Source organism: Pleurodeles waltl, chromosome 3_2, assembly GCF_031143425.1.
Source record: "Pleurodeles waltl isolate 20211129_DDA chromosome 3_2, aPleWal1.hap1.20221129, whole genome shotgun sequence".
Lineage (NCBI taxonomy): Eukaryota > Metazoa > Chordata > Amphibia > Caudata > Salamandridae > Pleurodeles > Pleurodeles waltl.
This window is the reverse complement of record NC_090441.1, coordinates 14125876-14145583: the sequence shown is the minus strand read 5'-3', so window position 1 is coordinate 14145583 and position 19708 is coordinate 14125876. Positions and strand designations below refer to the sequence as shown.

At 44.2% G+C, this 19708-nt stretch overlaps 1 protein-coding gene across 1 annotated transcript in view; it reads left to right on the top strand.

Annotated features, from left to right (window-relative positions):
- HNF1B (HNF1 homeobox B) overlaps positions 1-19708 on the top strand; it is a 71248-nt gene that overhangs the window by 7627 nt on the left and 43913 nt on the right. The window contains exons 2-4 of the mRNA XM_069226592.1: positions 7816-8015; positions 12453-12717; positions 14237-14481. Coding sequence (XP_069082693.1) covers positions 7816-8015; positions 12453-12717; positions 14237-14481 — 710 coding nt within the window. The remainder of the gene's footprint in view (positions 1-7815; positions 8016-12452; positions 12718-14236; positions 14482-19708) is intronic.

The following is a 19708-nucleotide window of genomic DNA, read 5'->3' as shown; positions in this document are numbered from 1 at the left end:
TCTGGGCTTTCAGCCATCTATCCACCTTAGGGCAGACTTCTCAAACGTTTCTGTCGTATGCATGTGTGTGACGGTTGGTGTGTGTGTGTGTGAGAGTGTGTCCATGTGTGTGGTGTGTGACCGTATGTGTGTGTGACCATCGGTGTGTATGTGTGAGTGTGTGTGTATGTGCGTGTGCGTGATCGTCAGTGTGTATGTGTGTGTGTGTGTTTGTGTGTGTGTGCGTGTGCATGTGTAAGTGTGACTGTCAGTGTGTATGTGTGTGTGTGTGTGTGTGTGTGTGACCGTCGGTGTGTATGTGTGAGTATTTGTGTGTGTGTGACCATCGGTGCGTGTATGTGGGTGTGGCCGTCAGTGTGTATGTGTGATTGTGTGTGTATGTGCCTGTGTGTGTGTGACCGTCTGTATGTGTGTGTGCGTGTGTGTGTTTGTAAAGCCGGCACGTCCCAGTCTGCCGGTCCCACTGCACATTCTTTCCACTTATTAAAAAAAAAAAAGGAAACCAATATCCCATACAAACAGCTCAGGCTGAAAATCTCAGTTTTACTTTGTTCCTGCGTAAAGGTGGCCTTTTGAGGAACGTTTGTGTTCTTCAGTGTGTGAATTAGTTCAAACAAGACGGGCCCAGTTGTGAGGCAGGAACCTGTGCAGTGTTTGCTTTCCTGGGGCCTTCCGGCTGTCAGAAAAAAAGAGCATCTTCTGTGCTCCGATTATTAATCATTTTTAGCTGCAAATTAAGCCGCAGCTGAGTCACATTTGTATGAAGAGGCTCGTTGTACAGGGGCAGAGGCATGGGTATGTCATATCTCCTTAGACAATGCAAACACCCAAGGGCATTCAGTCACCATTTCAAATGAAGTTTTTTCCATTAAACAATCACACAAACTCCAGGTTATGGTATCACAGGCTACCACTCACTAAATAGTGTGAACTACATGGCCGTACAGAGTCAGTCCTTCCTTCCTTCCATCCATCCCGTACTAGCTCCTGCACTCCTATTTCGTATTTTCATGAGTACAGTATACACCAGTGTTTCCCCAAACTGTGGGTCGAACCCACTTGTAGGTCCCGAGCCAATTTTTGGTGGGTCGCGAAAGTATAATAAATAAATAAATACACCTTTAAATTCTGTATTTATCTTGTCGCATTTGCTGTGCTTCAATGACGGAGGTCAAATGTCAGGCTATGACTTCTGACAAATTGCTGCTTATTTTTTTTAACATGGGGATTGGTGTTTACAAATTTCACTTTGTTATGTGACGTTCTTGCTGGGGTACAAAGAGTGTGAAAGGAAAAGATGTAGGATGTCATGTTTTTTAACAAACTATAAATACTGGTAAATTAACTATACACATTTAGATGTTTTTTTAACATGGGGATTGGTGTTTACACATTTCTCTCACTTTGCTATGTGACAATGTTGCTGGGGCACAAAGAGTGTGAAAGGAAAGGATGTAGGATACAATTTTTTTTAATAAGCAACAAAATTTAAATATTGGTAAACAAACTGTACACATTTAAAAGTTTGGAAAGCACAAGGGAAGCACATTTTGTTCTTTAATTCTGAAGTGTGATGGGAATAAAGCTTTTTAATAGGACCAAAACAAATTGAGACACTTTTTCTTGGTGACACACACAAGATAAATATTCACTGAAACCTGATTTCCACACATTATCATTTGTGTGGAATATAGTTTTATCACTAAAACTGCATGTCTGTGCAAATTTAGTGGCCATTTCAATAGAAAATGTGCTGTCTGTAAATGACAGTGCACTAACACACCAAGTTTCATTTACATTATCAAAACCGCCAGCCTCATGTTTATTAACGCTAGGTGGGTCGCAGAAGTTTATGTTAAAAAAGTGGGTTGTGGTTCTAAAAAGTTTGGGAAGCACTGGTATACACATGATGGCCCCAGCACTTCACGTAATATCATGTTTATCTACGCATCCTGCAAAGAATTCAAAAATATTGCAGTGTTACACCACCAACTGACAAATACAATCTGTATAATTATTCTACATAGCAACCACCCAGAGGTTAAATGTACCCACATTCACAAACCACTTCATATTACCAGCAACAATGCATCAGAACATAACAGCCACGAATGGAGAGCAGTTCACTGCAACAGATTTAAACAAACATCAGAGACCTTCAGCACACATATCTGCACACATAATACTCTACACAGATCCCTGACAGGATCTAATCAGTCACCATCCAAGATAATCCAAGATAATCCATCAATAAACAATACAGTTGTCTTGTCTAACCAACATAACTCACCCCCCCACAAATACTAACACAACCAAATACAATATCAGTACAACTAACACCTAGACTCCAGTCAACAAGAATCTAAGAACCCCAAGGAGCTCCCAGATTCTGACTGTACTGTGGAATTATACCAATGGAAGAAATGTGCTCTAAAATGCGCATAGGTTAACAAAATACACAAATCTCAAGTTACTGAAGTGGAACGTACACACTCCATGCGTGGGCATTTACAAGAGTTGACTGCTGTGTAGTTAAAATGAAACAACAAATGCTGGTCACCAGGGTACAATATCTTGTTTCAGCACCCTGTTTTTCAGAATTTGTGTGACTAATGATGTGACAGATGAATTGAAACAAAAAGTCCTGTCGTGGCCACATGATGTCACTACCAACTGGCTCATTTAACCATGCTTTCAGAATGTTCATTAGATGCGTCTCTAGTAGTGATTTTTTTTGGGAGGGGGAGGGGTGACGCAAAGGACCACAGCCAAGTCTAGTAGGACAACCTGCAAAGGCCAGTCCTGAGGGGTGTCTGTGTGTTTTCATACGTGTGTGTGCAGTGCTTAATTTGTAAATAAAAAGGTGCTGGTGCTAAAAGCTCGCCTCGTAAACACGTGGCTGTTTCAATTAAAAGTGCGAGCACATAATACTGAGGCAGAGTAATCCTAAAGCCATCTCGGGCCTCTTCAATCCATTAACAGCCGCTCCCTGCCCCTTCAGCTCACTCTTGCAGCTTCCTGCTTTTCCCCTTTCTGGCGCTTCTTCTTTTTTCTCTTCCTCCGTCTTTCCCACGTGTCTTTTGCTCGCAGTAAATGCTTGAGACACAAAACTAAGCCCCAGCCCTCAGAAATAAGTGAAGGTGCTCAGCACTGGAAACAACAAGCACAAATTAAGCACTGCGTGTGTGTATACATTATATATGTGTGTGTGCGCACATATTTGTGTATGTAACATATATAGTGTGTTTTTTTAAAGTGTGTGTATATAGATAGGTAGATAGCTAGATAGATAGATGTACACATACATACAAAGCCTCATTTAAACATTTTTAAGCAAACATGTTGGCTCGTATATTACCTTAAACAATTAGGGATCACTGCTTTTCTATGAAAGGTAGCTGGACATATTAATGTGCGTTGCACAGGGTAAATGCATTTTTTATTTTTTTTGTGCCACCTCCCGGCACGATGTGACTTTTAACAGCTGCAGAGGTAGGGTCAGGACACGAATAGCCGTGGCAAAGGACTGGTGACATGAACGCACAAACAGGATGGACGGATTCAAACGCTTGTGCGATACGCCCTTCACCGGCAGGTATTCTGCTATTCCTAATTTTAGCTTTTTCTCTAAACGGTAAAAACCTTCAAAATGGAGTCTGGAGGGCCGGGATGGATGAGCAGCTTTTACCGGTCATTGACGTCTTCCGTTGACCACTGAGAAAGCTATAAAGCTTAAACGGCCTGTGCACTCCAATGCATTCAATGAAAACCCCCACCCCCGAGGAAGAGTCAGGATTTATGTAGGAGACCCGGGTCTGAGGCAGGTGCACGTTTCAATGATTTCCTGTACAAGAGGGATGGTTTTAAACTGCTACTTGCCGCACTCACAGGCATGAGGCATAGTCAAAGCACATATTATGTGCTGGGGCATATGCTAGCGCCTAGTGGCGCCTTCTGAGAGCCGGTTTGCGAACCTGTACACGTGGTAAATGGCTATGCCTGCTCAGGGCGGTGTATTTTGTGATCGAGGCAGGTAGACACACTCCTATTCCACTCACTGGACAGTGTGCACTGCTGTTTATTTACCCGAGAGTCGGTGTGTACATTTGATTCTTGAAAAGGGGGGCACGTGGGCAAGACTGGATTTTCCAGCTGCGGATGCCACGCAGGACTGCTCCCTTCGTACCGCGAGAGACCAAAACAAAAGCAGTCAGCGCATTAATTGGGCACAGACTGAACCCTCGAGATGCCCTTGAGCTCAGGCTGACTTCCGTGTTCCTGGGTCGGTTACAGTGCCTGAAAGACCAGAAGCGGCGGTGGCCGATGGGAGAGGAAGTGACTTCATTCTTCAAGCACATTCCGTGTTCCAGGTCAGGCATTGTACCACCGGGCAGCAGTCGTGACGTCATAAACGGTGCCAATTATCTGGGCAGGAGTCAAAGCATTCGGCCATTCCCCAGAGGACGCTGAAGGTTGCGCTACCCTTCTTGCCCATGCCCCAAACTTGATCTTTTTTTTTTTAAATATCAATTCTTTAGTAGTTTTTCTAGTAAAAAAGAAACACAAGTGATACACATTTAAACAAATGTATATATATCATTACACGAGCTTAAAGTGTTCAAAAAATGAAATAATCTTATACAGAGGTAAAGGAAAAAGAAGAAATAACATTTAACTAAAGAGTTGTTTCTGCATACATAAAATAATAAAGCATTTCGTCTACGTATTTGGATATTATAACCTTCAGTGTTAATTCTGAAAAGTATCTTCAATAAGTGAAAAATCGACAACGTAACACACGTAGATTTAAATTATACTTCAAGAAATGGGCACCCATATGTAATCAAAATGTTGTAGATTATCATTCAATTTACAAACCATTTTCTCAAACTGTGTTACATCAAACATGTCTTTTAACAAAGAATTGTCGGGGCTGTAACTGTTTTGCAGCAACAGAAATGATTTTTGGCTAAACTAAGAACGGTACTTAAACTTGATCTCAGTGAGGCCTAACGTGAGCTGCTTCAGCATCCCCCAATTACTGAGTGTTTCCTGGCACCTACATGCTCACTGACATCCGCCATTTTGCCTCTTGCTTACTGATATGATTGGTCTTTGTGATTTCTGAAGGTGCTTGTGGTGTAGGAGCTTCTCCAATCGCCTTTATTTCCAACCCCAATCTCTAGCAAGACTTATTGTCTAACTTTTATGAAGAACATAACAAACTTTCTTTATTCACAGCCTCCTCCCCAACAATCAGAAAAGGATGTGCCATGCAGTAATTTAGTTTACAGTGTTGTGCTACACAGATAGTCCATAACCAGTTCAACTGTGTCACCCCTGTAAGCTGTCAGTAGTGTAGGTATACCCAAAAGCTAAGCATTGACCCACCTTAGTATATACTTGGCAACATTTTAGAAGAGGAAAGTGGGAAATTAAAAAAAAAAAAAATTGGGAGAATGTATTTCCCCCATTGACTTCTATTGAAGCAGAGGCAAAAAAAAGTCTCCAAAGTTAATCAAGGTCTAGTGGCCCTGAGGAGGGATGGCATTATAATGCATCAGATGTGTTGTGACAGGGTGTTGGTACTGTGATGCAGAAGTGTGATAGAGTCCTGGTACTGTAGTGCAACAGGTAAAACAAGTTTTGATATTTTAGTGCAGCCGGTGTGACAGGGACTTGGTACCTTAATGCAGCAGGTGTGACAACGTCTTGGCACTATAGTGCAGTTGGTGTGACAGAGTCTCAGCACTATAGTACAACAGGTGAGAAAGAGTCCAGACACATTAGTGCAGCAGTTGTAACAGCTTCTTGATGTTATATTATATAGTTCAGCCATGTCTTACAGATTCTTGTTTAAATTACACTGCTTGTTTTTGCCCCAAAATGTGAAGGCTAAGAAATAAAACATAATTTAATAAAATGAAAAAGAGTCACGAGTTTGAAACACAAAGAATGGTGAGAAGAAGCAAGAAATATCTTAACAGACATTTTCTTTCTGTGGCAGTCTCTAGAACAGGAGTATTGGAATTGTGCTGCCACAGTTTACTAACCAGTATCAAGGGTAACCAACTTAGCGAACCAAATATGTTAATGTCATCAGAATCAGTATAGCGCACTTTGACATGTGTAAGGCCTCGTAGCTCTTTCAGAGTATGACTGCACATTCTGTAAGGTTCTGAGTTTTCTCATTGACTGTTGTCATGGTGGTCTGTGGTCGTCATCAGTGAAGATCGCCTGTTTGGGTGTGTTGCTCAGTGATGGCAGGTGTTGGTTAACAGAAGTAAATCTTTGTGTCAGATCCTGCTAGGGATCTTGGTGGTGACCTCTAGCCCACAGTGAAGGGAGTCTGCATGTCAGACTGCCCTTTAATGATCCCCGAAGAAATGGTCTCCTTTAGCCAAGAAAGCACAACTGGGCACCAATGGGGTGTGAAATCTCCAGCTCTGCAGAAGAGGTCAGGCTGCTGAGCGATGGACCACAGAGGTGTCCACTGTTTCAACCAAGAACTGAACGTGTGTTTCTCTGTCCTACTATGAATGTGTTAATGGCATTGACCCATGCTTGAGGCAGAAAACTTAGTTTGGGGTCAACTTGGTGCTTAGGACACATAGGGTTCTACCGTCTTGTGTATCCCAAAGGTTAGAAAACGCCACACACAGAGCCCTAGGTCAGAAAACTCAAAACTTTCAAAAATTGCATCAATTTAAGCAGTATCATAAAATAAAATTGAATGTAATGACTTTAGAAGAGTGAGGGCATGGATACTGCTAGAGTTAAGTCAAGAAACCCCTACTCTGTGCCTGACAAGCCTACAAGGGAAGCTAGAAAGACCATATTTGGTAAAAGTATTGTGGATGTTTAGGTCTCTGATGTCAACAAGATATCGGGGGACACTCATTTCAGCCTTCATTTGTGTGAGGGTGCAAGTGTCTTGTTATCTCACCTGCCTGGCCTCATTTTCCAGCTGTGTCACCCCTGAAGACGCGTGACACCAAGTGGGTTGATGGTTCCAACCTTTCACAGTTTCCATGACAATGTGTGGCTTTGGTAGGGGAGGGACTCCAAGAATCTTAGTGGGTCACTGGCTAGTCTTACTCCTCTGAACCACCATGTGTGTGGGTGAAGGAGAGAGTTGGAAGTGTGTGTGAGAATGGGGTTGGGGTAAAAGTGTGTGAAGCTAAGGGAGCGAGTTGAAAGTATGTGAGGTGAGGGAGTGATATGAAAATGTGTGGGTGAGAGAGTGAGCTGAAAGTGTATGGGGTGAGGGAGTGAGCTGAAAGTGTGTGTATGGGTGGGATTAGAAGGACATATGAGAGGTGGAGCCTGGATGATTGACCATGAGATTACATGAGTCTTCCTTCTTTGGGGACTCGATGATGTCCACTTCAAGTGTCCCGTGCATAAGGAGGCCATTTTAGAATGTCTAAAAGCTGGACATAGGTCTTTCACAAACTGTTTTACCTCTGGATGGGCAAATGGCAGTATGGTCTGGGAGGCTGACTTTGCATCCGTGAACAAACTTTGTCATAATGCAAGCCAGCTTGTGTTTTGAATGAACCACTCATGTGTACTGTGTAATTCACTCCTGAATGCCCTATTCATCTACTAGGGAGAACATGCATAATGAAGTGATATGACAGAGAAGCCACTTGTGCCCCTGAAGAGCTATATTTCCAAACTCACTGTGTCATTCTAAGATAGGCTCCCATTCCTCTATCCCCGGTGATGTCTCTCCCATTTTTGCTTCCTGCATAGAAATGTCTTGGTGTTGGTTTCACAGGCTTACTTGTCCTTTGTTTGTTTCCACCCCAGTGAGGACCCGTGGCGGGCCGCAAAGATGATCAAAGGCTACATGCAGCAGCATAATATTCCTCAGCGAGAGGTGGTGGACGTCACTGGCCTCAACCAGTCTCACCTGTCCCAGCACCTCAACAAAGGCACACCTATGAAAACCCAGAAACGGGCAGCCTTATACACCTGGTATGTAAGGAAGCAGAGAGAGATCCTCCGACGTAAGTACATCGAAGCGCATTCCTAACGAACTCTGGCGGGCTTGTCAAAAACATCTCACCCTCTTCCGTAAACACAATTATGCCTGCCTCGTTGTAACCTATCTTTTGTTCCACAGTGGTTTTCAATGTTCTTCCTCGTACACCACAACATTGGGCAGGAGATGTGATGCGAAAAGATGACTGAAGGGAGCAAACTTTATAGAGGCCAGGTATAAACACTATGGAGTGGCAAGGCTTGCCCTATGCAACCTGAGGAGGGCTTCTCCCTTGTCCCCTGAAGTCTCCATTCTTTCACAAGCCCAGTGAGGGTGCTCTGGGGCCAGGGAATCTCTAACACAGTATGACACCAGGTCAGGAACTGACAAAGGACACACAGGCATTTCCTAGACTACAAGTGAAAAGGGGGAAGTGGACAGATCTGTCCACGTTACAAGGAGAGCGGGAACAAGAACATGCATTTGCAATGCAATCGGTCTCTCATTTGATCCAGTTAGAGCTATTGGTGTTGTACATTCCTAACTGGACTTGTCTTGCCACATAAATTGAAAAAGAAAAGTAAAACATAAATTGACAAAAGTGAGCTGATTCAAAGTGCCATGGCGCCATGAGCATGAGCGCCAAGGAGAGTCACAAAAGGAAAAAGAAGTTCGCTCACAGTCAAACATATTGGCAATCGTGCAATTAGCCATGTAACAGGGGCAGTAATCAAGGCAATAACAAAACCGTCCCAAGGATGGACAAATGTAAAGCATTTACCAATGATAAAAAAGGATTTCTGAAAGCAAGCTCATGAACAAGTGAAAGTGATGGGTGTGAGGTGGGCGTGGCTAAAAGCCCACAATACTAACAACAGGTCAAAGCGATTGTGCGATCAATCGAAAAATGATGTAGGTTTTGTCAGAACCAAACTCATGAGTGAACACCCCAGACACGGTTTTAAAGAGCCTTGAACAACACACTGTGAATACTGACAGGCACCTGCAGAGGATCTTGGAGCCCTTGCAGCGATCAGCCGAGAAATGACAGGCAATCACTGCCGCAGCTGACACACTGAAGGCGGGAGACATCGAGACCACCAATGCAGAGCACCCCTTAAGGATAACTTCTGACACAGTTATCACTCAGGCAGGTTAGGCTGGACGGTCCTAAGATCTACACAATAGGGAAAACGGCCCATCTTCAAGAGACACAGTCTTCACACTACACTGACCAGGAAGTGCAGTCTCTCCACGACTTTTGGCTGAGCAAATCCACAATCAATGGCAGCCCAAGAGAAGGGACTACGTGTTTGCAAAAACTATGTAAGAAGATTATAGATGACACAATAAGGAACATTTTAAGGGAGGCCCATTAATTACATGAGGAATGCAAGGGTGAAACTTGAGATTATTTTTGACCAGGGTGTCAAAACGACACAGGAAAGGAGCAGGCTACATGGGTCAAATGTTATTTAAACTACATTACCTAAATTACATTATCTTCATAAACACACACACAAACAAATGAAAACAACACGATATCAGTAAGAGAACATTCAAGCAACCTGAAAACCCTGACATGCACATAGCATCTCATGTACAGCGCCATTGGCACAGTACAAACACAAGACAAGCTCGAGGTAGGCCACAAAACCAGCTCTGAGATTGCTGTACTGCCAACAAACAAGGTAAAGACAGCGGTCAGGAAGACAAAGAGTAGAGGAGGGTGAGGGCAAGTACTCTGAAGCACTGATGAGATCTCAACAGCAGGAGCAAGAAGTAAGCACTGGAGTAACAGAGACCTGTGGTACAAACACACAGACATGAGCTGAGGATCACAGGACCCAGGCTCCCTTTTTGACCACCCAATCCACAGGCTACTGGTGCGCAAACACTGCTGTGGGTGTACCACTATCAAAAACTCCACAGCAGAACACAACATGGCACTTTAAGACACCTCGTAGTTTACGTGCAGTCTTGCCAACACATTACTTTTATGGCGAACTCTTCACCACCAGCAGATGTGGCATTATTATCTGTCATACTCTTTTAACAGTAATTTCTCCTGAGAGGTTCCTCGCCACAAAATGTTGCCCAAAAAGCAAAAATAGACTTGTTGACTAGTGTTTATTGATCTTTTACTCTGAGATGGCTACATCCTTAGATGCCATTTATGAAATGGTGACTCCATGCACCGATTTGATAGTCGCAGGGTGATGTAACTCTGTGCATTTATTCCAGTAGGCTATAGTGATGCACGCGTTAAAGATAGCAGGGAACACTGTATATCTGCTCCTAAACATAAGACAACTGTATGCATGACACGTATACATTATTCATAGAACTGCGTACTTGGTACATGAATTTATTTTCTCCTGTTATCAGACACACCTTATGCACATGGATGATAATCTCAGCAGGGTCGACAGTATCTGAACATTTTTATTAAGAGGACTCTATGTACATATGTGATGCATAGCTAAAATCACACTATAGGTATATTTAAGCTAGACGTGACACTCCATGCATGTGATGATCAGAGCAATGGACACAATGTGAATATTTTGTGATCAAATGGCTGGATGGATGTGAAAAAACAGAATTAATTATTTGTGCATAGCTCTACGCCAATGAGGTGAATCGCGGCATATGCATAATATAATATACATAGGGTAATATAACACACTAATGTTTATAGTCCAAGCGCTAATTTCATTTGTTCAATATAGGCTGCATGTTGTCTACCTTATTATTTGCCCCTTAGTAAGAACGTATTTGCTTGTGCAAAGACAGCTTGGGGCCTTGAAAAACACGTGCGGAAAGATCCTGCCTCTTAAAATGCTGGACAGATCGCCGATGTCCGCTCCGCCTCCCAAGTGCAGCCAAGAGCTTTTTAATGAAGAGCAAAGGCGCATCCGAGAGGTTATCATGGCGGCGGTAAATCACGAGTCTAGGCATGCTGCGCGTCGCCATGGTGATTTCCCACGGTGAGGCTGGGCCTCACCATCACCACAACATGGCACCAAGTCTTCCCGGTTTCTCTTTGATATCAGAGCAGGCAGAATATAGTCCCCAGCTTTCCAGTGCAACCGTGTTTGCGGCGACAGTGGGGTAACACAACAAGATGGGCCACACTTCACAATATGATAATAGTCCAGCGTCTGACGTAAAGACGCAGGCCCTGGGCTGGATGTGATTCCCTTGAATGATGTCTCTTCTACAACTCCTGTGCTTCCTCTCTGCCTCACCCTGTACCTCATGCTACCCACCCTCACCCAGGGCTAGAGTGAAAAACAAAATCTGCCCTGACAAAGACTCAAAAAATCCCACTCTGCGAGAGATGGCAGGGACCGGAATGGGACCAAGGACACATTCAGGGTTGGGCCATGGCGGCTCTGAGAGGAGCCGTCTGGCCTGCACTCCACACTGGAAATGCCATCATAACCTCTGTCACACTTAAGACCTCATACTTTAATAATGGTGCTAATCTCTGCTCCATGCCACCAAACGAGGTATGCTGTCCTAAATGACAGAAACCATCGCTAGGTTCTTAAAACGTAGGCTCCACCTTTAATGCAATTTCTCTGTTGTCTCTTATGAAACTCTTTTGAGGCTGTGGTGCAGTGGGGGTGTGCCTTGTTTTTGAGGAGGGACAACCTGTCTGCTTTTGCTGAGTCCTCATAGAAGATGTTGACCCAGGCATCTCCTTGTGTAAAGACCTTCTATTTACAAAGCAGGTCAAAGGTTGTGACAAATGAGTCAAACAATTGATGTATTTTTTTGTATATTACATATTATTCATAATTGTTGTTTTGTGTTCAATTATTTTAACGGGGAGGCTGCCATAGACCTGAAAATTGGGAACTGGCAAATGACTCTGAAAGGCAAATGGGATGGGAAGGGGGTAAGTCACAGGTGACCCACTCCACAACACACCATCGCCCATTCAGGCTCTTTCCCCTCCCAGTGGCCTTTCAAAGTTGCTTGCCCGATTGGAAATATCCCCATTTCTCAGTAGAATGTAACTACAATATGGACTTGTAGCCATTGGTCTTCCACTGTCAAGTAGCATCTGTCTGTCGAGGTGAAGGGTGCTCAGTGGTTCAAGAAGATTAGCATGATTGGTTCTGGTACACGTTTCATTTGTCTCTTAATATTGTTGCTGAACACATTGCAAATGGACTTTACATCTGCAAATGCAATCACAGCAGTTTAATTACTTAGCTGCCTGAAAATGAGCAATCTCTTGTTTTCCTTTTGCCTTATTTTGAAATGGAAGTATTCAATTAGCCTGACTGTCCTGATGTCATTGTGATCAAAGCTGATTACCAGGGAGCTGTCTCCTGTAATGATTGCCTAGTGATTGTTTGTGGTGATTAAACCCTAACATAAGCTCAAACTCATCTAATTTGTTCTTGATGTCTGCAATGGTCCAATCTACCATTTTGTTTTCTTTCAGAGTTCAACCAGACAGTCCAGGGTTGTGGAAATATGACAGACAAAAGCAGTCAGGATCAGGTGCTGTTTCTCTTTCCAGAGTTCAGCCAGCCAAGCCAGTGCCCGGGCCAGCCGGACGAGTCCTGTACCGAGACAGCCAGCAAGAAGATGAGGCGGAACCGCTTCAAGTGGGGGCCCGCCTCCCAGCAGATCTTGTACCATGCCTACGAGCGGCAAAAGAACCCAAGCAAGGAGGAGCGGGAGGCCCTGGTGGAGGAGTGTAACCGGTAAGGGCACGCTTGCTCAAGGGGGTGCTTTTGTAGCGTTAAGCATGTGGACCACGGATCCTTATGTCTGGTCTTCATAGTCACACATATGTGGGCCACACAGGATATATTGACATAGAAATAAATCTAAGCCACATGGCAGGACCTCTAGAGATGGTGTAGTGAGAGGGAGGTAGACTTCATAACATTACCCTTATGTTCCCATCACTCGTGTTTACATCTTCTATAGCTTATGATCTGTATAAAGCTTGCTATCCTTGGTGGGAGGAGATTTTTTTTTTTTTTTTTTTTTTAAATAGCTAACAATAAAAGGTTCAGCAAGACCTTGGAGTCACATCTTCTATTCTACTAGCATAGAATTATTCATGTATCAGGTAGTCATAGTGCCAAGAGGTGGATAGCATGATGTATAAATATGTCACTTTTTCGCTCTGTCAATCAGGTGGGTCGTTAGGGCAGAAACAGTGAACTCGGATGATAAATACTTTTGGTGAGGTGTTGCAATGTTTGATATACCTTATTGTTTTTTTATTTTTTGCATATAAGAGACAGTGTAAAGATGGCTCAAAGTTATTTTGATAATGAGTTCCGTAGTAGGAGACTCCAGACAGCAGTGGTGCTGACTCCAAAGCATGGGTTTCTGTATTCCACTGGCACGATCAAGCTTGCCTGTGGCTCATATCTATTTCCAGGTAGGCTAGTTGCCTTTCCCAGGCCCTGGTGGTGGTTCTGCAAAAGGGTAGCAACTTGGGGCCAGATGTAGCAAAGGGTTTTACCCATTCTGTGTCTATGGGAAAATGTGTTCGTACATATGGCCCTTAGGGCCTTATTTGGAGTTTGGCGGAGCGGGACATCTACCAAATAGTGGTAGATGTTCCTGTCTGCTGTATTTAGAGTGTCATTGACATCAGTGCACTTTTAATATGGTGAGCAGGACATCTGCCACCTTGTGGCACCAAACTCTAAATAAAGTCCTTAATGAATCCTATGCACAAAGGAATACACTAACGTTAGAGTAGCTGAATCTCAGGTATAACTTTGCTTTCTGATTTATAATGCAGGGTTTCAGGTGGCTTTTAACTTTCAGTGGTCGCTCGTGCCCCTGGTAGAGTGAAACTGGCAGCAAGAGCCGCCATTAACTTTCATTGTTTCTAATGTTCCTTGGAAGACTGACGTTGACTACACGAACCATGCTTAAATATGCTCCATTGACTGTCATCTTCGAGCATCTTTTACTGTCATTTTTTTAAATGCATCCTGGAAATTATAGTTCTTTTTTAGATTAAAAAAGACTAAAGTACCAATAAAAATGCCAAGACAAAAAAAGACTGAATAAAATACTCAGACATTGCATGGGACAAATTAGCATCCCTGACTGTTGGCTGACAGTAACTGACTTAGAAAACTTGGTAAGCTGGTGGGATAGTTCTGTATGTCAGTGTGCCTGCTACAGAAATGTGCATGTCTACAGTAATTATTATACGCATCCTCTAAACAGTGCTCTTTTTTCAATCTTCAGAGCGGAGTGCCTTCAGCGAGGAGTTTCCCCTTCTAAAGCACATGGACTGGGGTCTAACTTGGTAACGGAAGTCCGCGTATATAACTGGTTTGCAAACAGGAGGAAAGAGGAGGCTTTCCGTCAGAAATTGGCCATGGACGCTTACACTACAGGGTCATCGCACCCTCTCAGCATGAACAATCTGCTTTCTCACAACTCTCCACACCACCCTCAGCCGAATGCCTCCTCGCCCAACAAACTGCCAGGTAAGGGTCTCTTTGTATTTCCTATGCCGCTACTGGAGAAAGGCTTGCAATCTCTTTTAGGGTATGGTTCTTGATTGGGGGCAGGATGTGGAACGGATGCACAAAAATGTGCAATGCATTAGCCAAAACCAAAGTGGAACAAGCTGTATCATTCGTATTCATTGTGCAGTGTAGATAGTCTAAGTTTGAGCAAAATGTTAAGGGGCGGGAGGAGCTGCTTCAAGAGATATCACTTGAGATACTGGATTTTCTCACAGTGGTTTTCTTCTAAAATTTGGTTTTTTATCCCTCCTCCCTTCCTCTCACTCAAGTCCAAGATTTACTGTCTAAAAATAGACATCCCCCATTTTATGATCTATGTACAGGCCAGAATCATGCACTGCAGCAGTGGCTTCAGCAACTGGCTGTTAGTGGTAGGTATGCCGTGTGGCAGGTATCAGCCTGCGTAAAGAAACGCAGAGTCGGCTATCCACAGACCAAATAGCAGGTGTTTGCACATCAAGAGGGCCGGTGGAGGTCATGCCAGGCCAGCTGCTGCCGGGGCTGGGATGAAGAGCTAGTGGTTTCTCTCCTTCCAGCATACGTCATCTCTCTGGGGGATCATTTCAAATCAGGTTGCTAAGTGATGGTCATACCGTGCCAAGAAGACTCATTGAATGCCCACATAATATAAATTTACAAACAATAAATCTAATTGGTAATCCGTCTCAGGTGCATCAATTTTCCTAAACATCTGGCATGGTTCCTACCCTCATGGACCAGTGTTGGACAACCCTCATTGAAAAGGATGACTACAGTAGATGGAAAAACGTTGTGAGCATTCTGAGACTATTTCTAGAACTGCAGGTTGTTTCAAATGTTTAAACTGAGAAAGTGTCAATCTGATGGACTGGGGGAGATCTCTGAGATAGGTGCTGCTTTTCTGATCTCTCTGGATTAGAAAAATATGGAACTGGTCAAAAATATTAATGCGGTGGTGAATGTGACTTTCGAAAAGACATGTCCAGACATGTTAGACTGGGGCACCAGTGGTGTAATGAAACTTGGGAGCCCCAGCAGCAAAGTACATTGAGGGGCCCCTCCTCTGGGCTTACTCAGGGGTTCTCAGGCCAGGATACTGTGCTGAGGGGTCCCCTGGAGCTTGGTGAACCCCTGGAGCTCAGGGGCTCACCCGTACGGCAGGGACTGCGGGGGCCTCTTACACGCCACTGTGGGACAGAGAGAGAGGATGAAAGTCGGTTGTGCCGTAGCTCTTCAAGCCAGTTTACAGTGTTAAGATTCTTTAAGTGTACTAGAACCAACATTATAATGATGTTAGTGCCCTGGGTGCAGCGGAACGAGGATCGAAAATTACTCTACATAAAGACAGTGAAAGGGCTGTGTTATGAGATGGGGAAAATGGTGGAGATAAAGCGATGACACGGCTTGTGATTTTCATACCTAGCAACTCTTCATGACTTTGTTTCCATTAGTGAGAACAAACCATCCCACTGGTCAGTGAGAGTAATTGATTATTTTTTGACACACTGAACCACACTTCATTGTGAGAGCTCGGCCTTGGTGTTTTGGAAAACATCATGTCCATTACATACTGATCACGTTCTGTATGTTCCTATTTGTACATATATGATGCTATGTTATGTTACATATTTTTTGCATATCACAGCGTTCATCAATGACTTGGTCTCTTTGTACCTTAAGTTTTGGGTGCATGTTAATGCCTGCGATTGTAGATTTACCTGACAGCGGGCTTCCATTGAGGGGGCGATGAGTCAAATGATCTTCCCCACGTCCGACTAAATTTGGTGTTGCCTGCTTGGTGTTCCGCAGGTCTGGTCAAGCTTTTCATCCTTCTACCCTGCCCACGTCAGCTATGGCAGTGGTGTTTAATGTGTTGGAGCCCTGCTGGCTATCTGTCTAACCAATGGGTCTTGTCCCTGTCTATACGACTTGGCACGCCTCTGTGGCACTCAGTGCTTGTCAGAGTCTCCATGTTGTGGTGTTTTTTACTCCTGTGTCCTTTCCACCACGTTTGGTTTCAAAACTAATTTCTAACAGACACCATTTACTCCTGACCTCTTGCTTTTCTGTCTCTTTGAATTGAGGCAAATTTGTGCACATGTTGTTGCTTCTTTTTCTCCTGATACTGTGTGTAATTGAGCCAGGCATGTCCTGACCCAGTATCCCAGCAGGATTCCCCTGAACCTCAGTCCCATGGAGTGACTGCTTTTCATATGCAGAGAAACTTCTACTTTTACATGGACCTATTTGTACATATACATGGCTATTGGTGCACACAAGATACTACTACTACATGCAAACTGCTACATTTACATGGGAGCTGCTTTTCACACACACACACTTCTTTTTGTTCATGCAGATTGCTGTTTTTACATATACTATACTATGTCTTCATACAAGCACCTACCCATACATGCATTTGTGCTTACAGTGTGCTAATATTCGCACATGCAAGCCACTTCTCATGCATGTTACTCATGAGAGTCAGACGTGCAGACAAACTACTTTTTATACAGAGAATGTTCTTTTTCAACATACAAGCCGTCATTCGTACATACAGGGCAACATTGCTGCGTACACGCTAATTTTCATAATGTAAACTAACCACTGCTCGTGGGCAGGGGGTGTTTCACACACAAGACCCTGCACGTGTACCCAGGAGCCGGCTGAGCTCCCGTGGAGTGCGGGGCCGGTGAGTGCTGTTTGCGGGCCCCGGCAAGCAGAGATGCGAATGTGTGCATAGCGCTGCGAGGCGGGTTAGGGAAGGAGTCGGGAGAAAGGGGGGCAATGAGACAGTGCCGGATAATCAGTGAAGTGCCTGGCGAGTGGCCGGGGAGAGGCATTGTGTGATAAGCAGCGCACATTGTCTTTCTACCTGCAATCTGCACACCAAAGTCAGCAAACTGGAGAGGCAAATAAAAGAAAGGCAGCCTCGGACAAGAACTGGGGTCAGGAGGGGGGCAGCCGAGGGAAGCCTCCTCTCTGCCTGCAAGGCGAGCTCCCAGAATCTTTCACTTCTTCCAAAGACTCTCAGATAGGAGCACGGGCTACCCCTGTCCCTCCCCTACAGACACCTGACTCCTCACAGGCCCACCCCCACCTTTCAGGCACTATCTCTCTCTGGACAGAAGTGGTTCAAGTTGCTTATATCACCTCTGCTTGAGTAGATGTAACCAGTTTCCTACAGTTGCCCGTGTTCCAGTTCCCACTTCCTCACTTCACCACAATGTGTGATCCTCACCAATCACGTTAGCTAGTGTTGCTTTATATTCTGGATGGCCCCGATCCTGAAAGGTGTACTGGGCAGCCCTTGCTGGGTGGAACAATCTTCCTGTGCCCGGGCTTGCAAAACACTAGTGTGGGCCAATATGTTAAGAAAAGTCTAGCGCTTTGTTCAGTCTCGCAGTGCCCCGGTGAGATGCGCTGATCAATAACCTCTTCTCAGGAGGCAGGCTGGCCTCTCCTTCTGCATTTTTGTGGTTGAATGAGTATGTCGTGGATAGTGTTTCCACAAATTTAGGGATGCCAATCACCGAAAATGAGGATAATTTAGATTGAAGAATGCATTTGATGCAGACATTAGTTTCCCAGTTGAAAGAGAAAGTAGCATCTTTTTTTATGTAGATGGTTGAGTTGAAAATAACACCTAGGGAGTGTAAATCGACAACAGTGAAGTCTGCGCGCCCGAGCTCAAAACAGGGTTCAGTTTTTGAGGCTGTGCAACGTAATACAGCTCACCCATGGAGGCATTTCCCTTAGTGGACCCTAGGAACGTACATTAGAAATAGTACCACTGGCCAAAGCACGTTTGAGATGGAAGCCTTTTTGTATGAATGAAAGCGTTTGGTACGAATATTTCACGGTAAATGTATGATTTCTAGGTCTCACCTAGCACCCATTGGCTGGGTTCATTGCCACGCTCAAGGGCTTGCTTCTTATTCAGTGGCTTGCCTTGTTCCTCATGTATTTTTACCTGCCCTGAAGTTCAGTCTTTTTAACCATCTTTTTGCTTGTCTGACTTGTATTCTTCAACTCCTCACTTGTAGGGAACTACTTTTTAGGGTCGAGCATGCAAGCGCTCTGGCCTGTTGTAATCTCTCAGTGGGCTTTTAACCACTCCCACCACTGCTATTCATTCTTTGTTGTGCTTGTCTTAGATGCTTCATTTTTATTGGTGCATTTTGAGAAATTTCCCTCCTTTGTGTGCTGAATTCCCTCCCAGGCGATTTCACTAAGTGAACATTTTTGTTGGCCATCACACTACGTCACGCTTTCTCCTGTTACGGCATGTGATGGCCCCTCCTCCGGTTTCATCTTGCCTTTCATCCCAGCCGTGAACCTTTCTAGACATTCACGCAGGGAGCCAATAACTCTCGCGCTCAGCCAATAACTCTCGTGCTCACGCTCATGGCGGCCTTAGCGCTTTGAATTGACTTACTTATGTCAACTGTTTTACTTTTCATTTTCAATTTATGTGGCAAGAAAAGTCCAGCTAGGAATTTACAACGCTATTAGCTCTAACTCGAGCAAGCGCGGGACCCATTGAATTGCAAATGCTTGTTTTTTTCTTTCAGCGCTTCATAACAGTGCAAGGGTTTTCCAGCACTCTCCTTCATGTGCTGTGTTACATCCCCAAAACACCCGATCTCTCTATGCTTTGTGTTGTTTCCTCTCTCATGCGCTTCTCCCTTGCCTCTGTGCTCCATGTTGCACACCTCCTTGTGTGCTGCTTTTCTCCTTCTTTCCCTCACACCGGCTTTATTTTTATTTTATATCCCTCTCTCTGTTGCTTGCCAACACTCAGTACTCTGTTGCTCCCTCATCCGTCATGGCCATTTACCATTTTTTCCAATTTTAGTGGGCCCGGCTGCTACCATTTCCTACATGGAGCTCCACTACAACAAAAGCCGCTTTTATTTACGTAATATTTATTTTTCTTTATTTACCTCATACTTTTGGGGTACCACTCAAATTTGGGCAGTAAAGAAAAGAAAATGGCACCCACGTCTTTCTGTAGTGACACTTGCCTGCGCTCACAGAAAGACGTAACCAGCAACAGCGGCTGCATCATCGATAGGCCGGACGGTCTCGGTTTTCAGAGGACTGTCCCGGTGTCCCGACGCTTTTGTTCATTTTACATAAATGTCCCGGTTTTTGGTGCAAAGGTCAGGTCAACCTGCGAACGCTTTTGTTAATTTGAAATAAG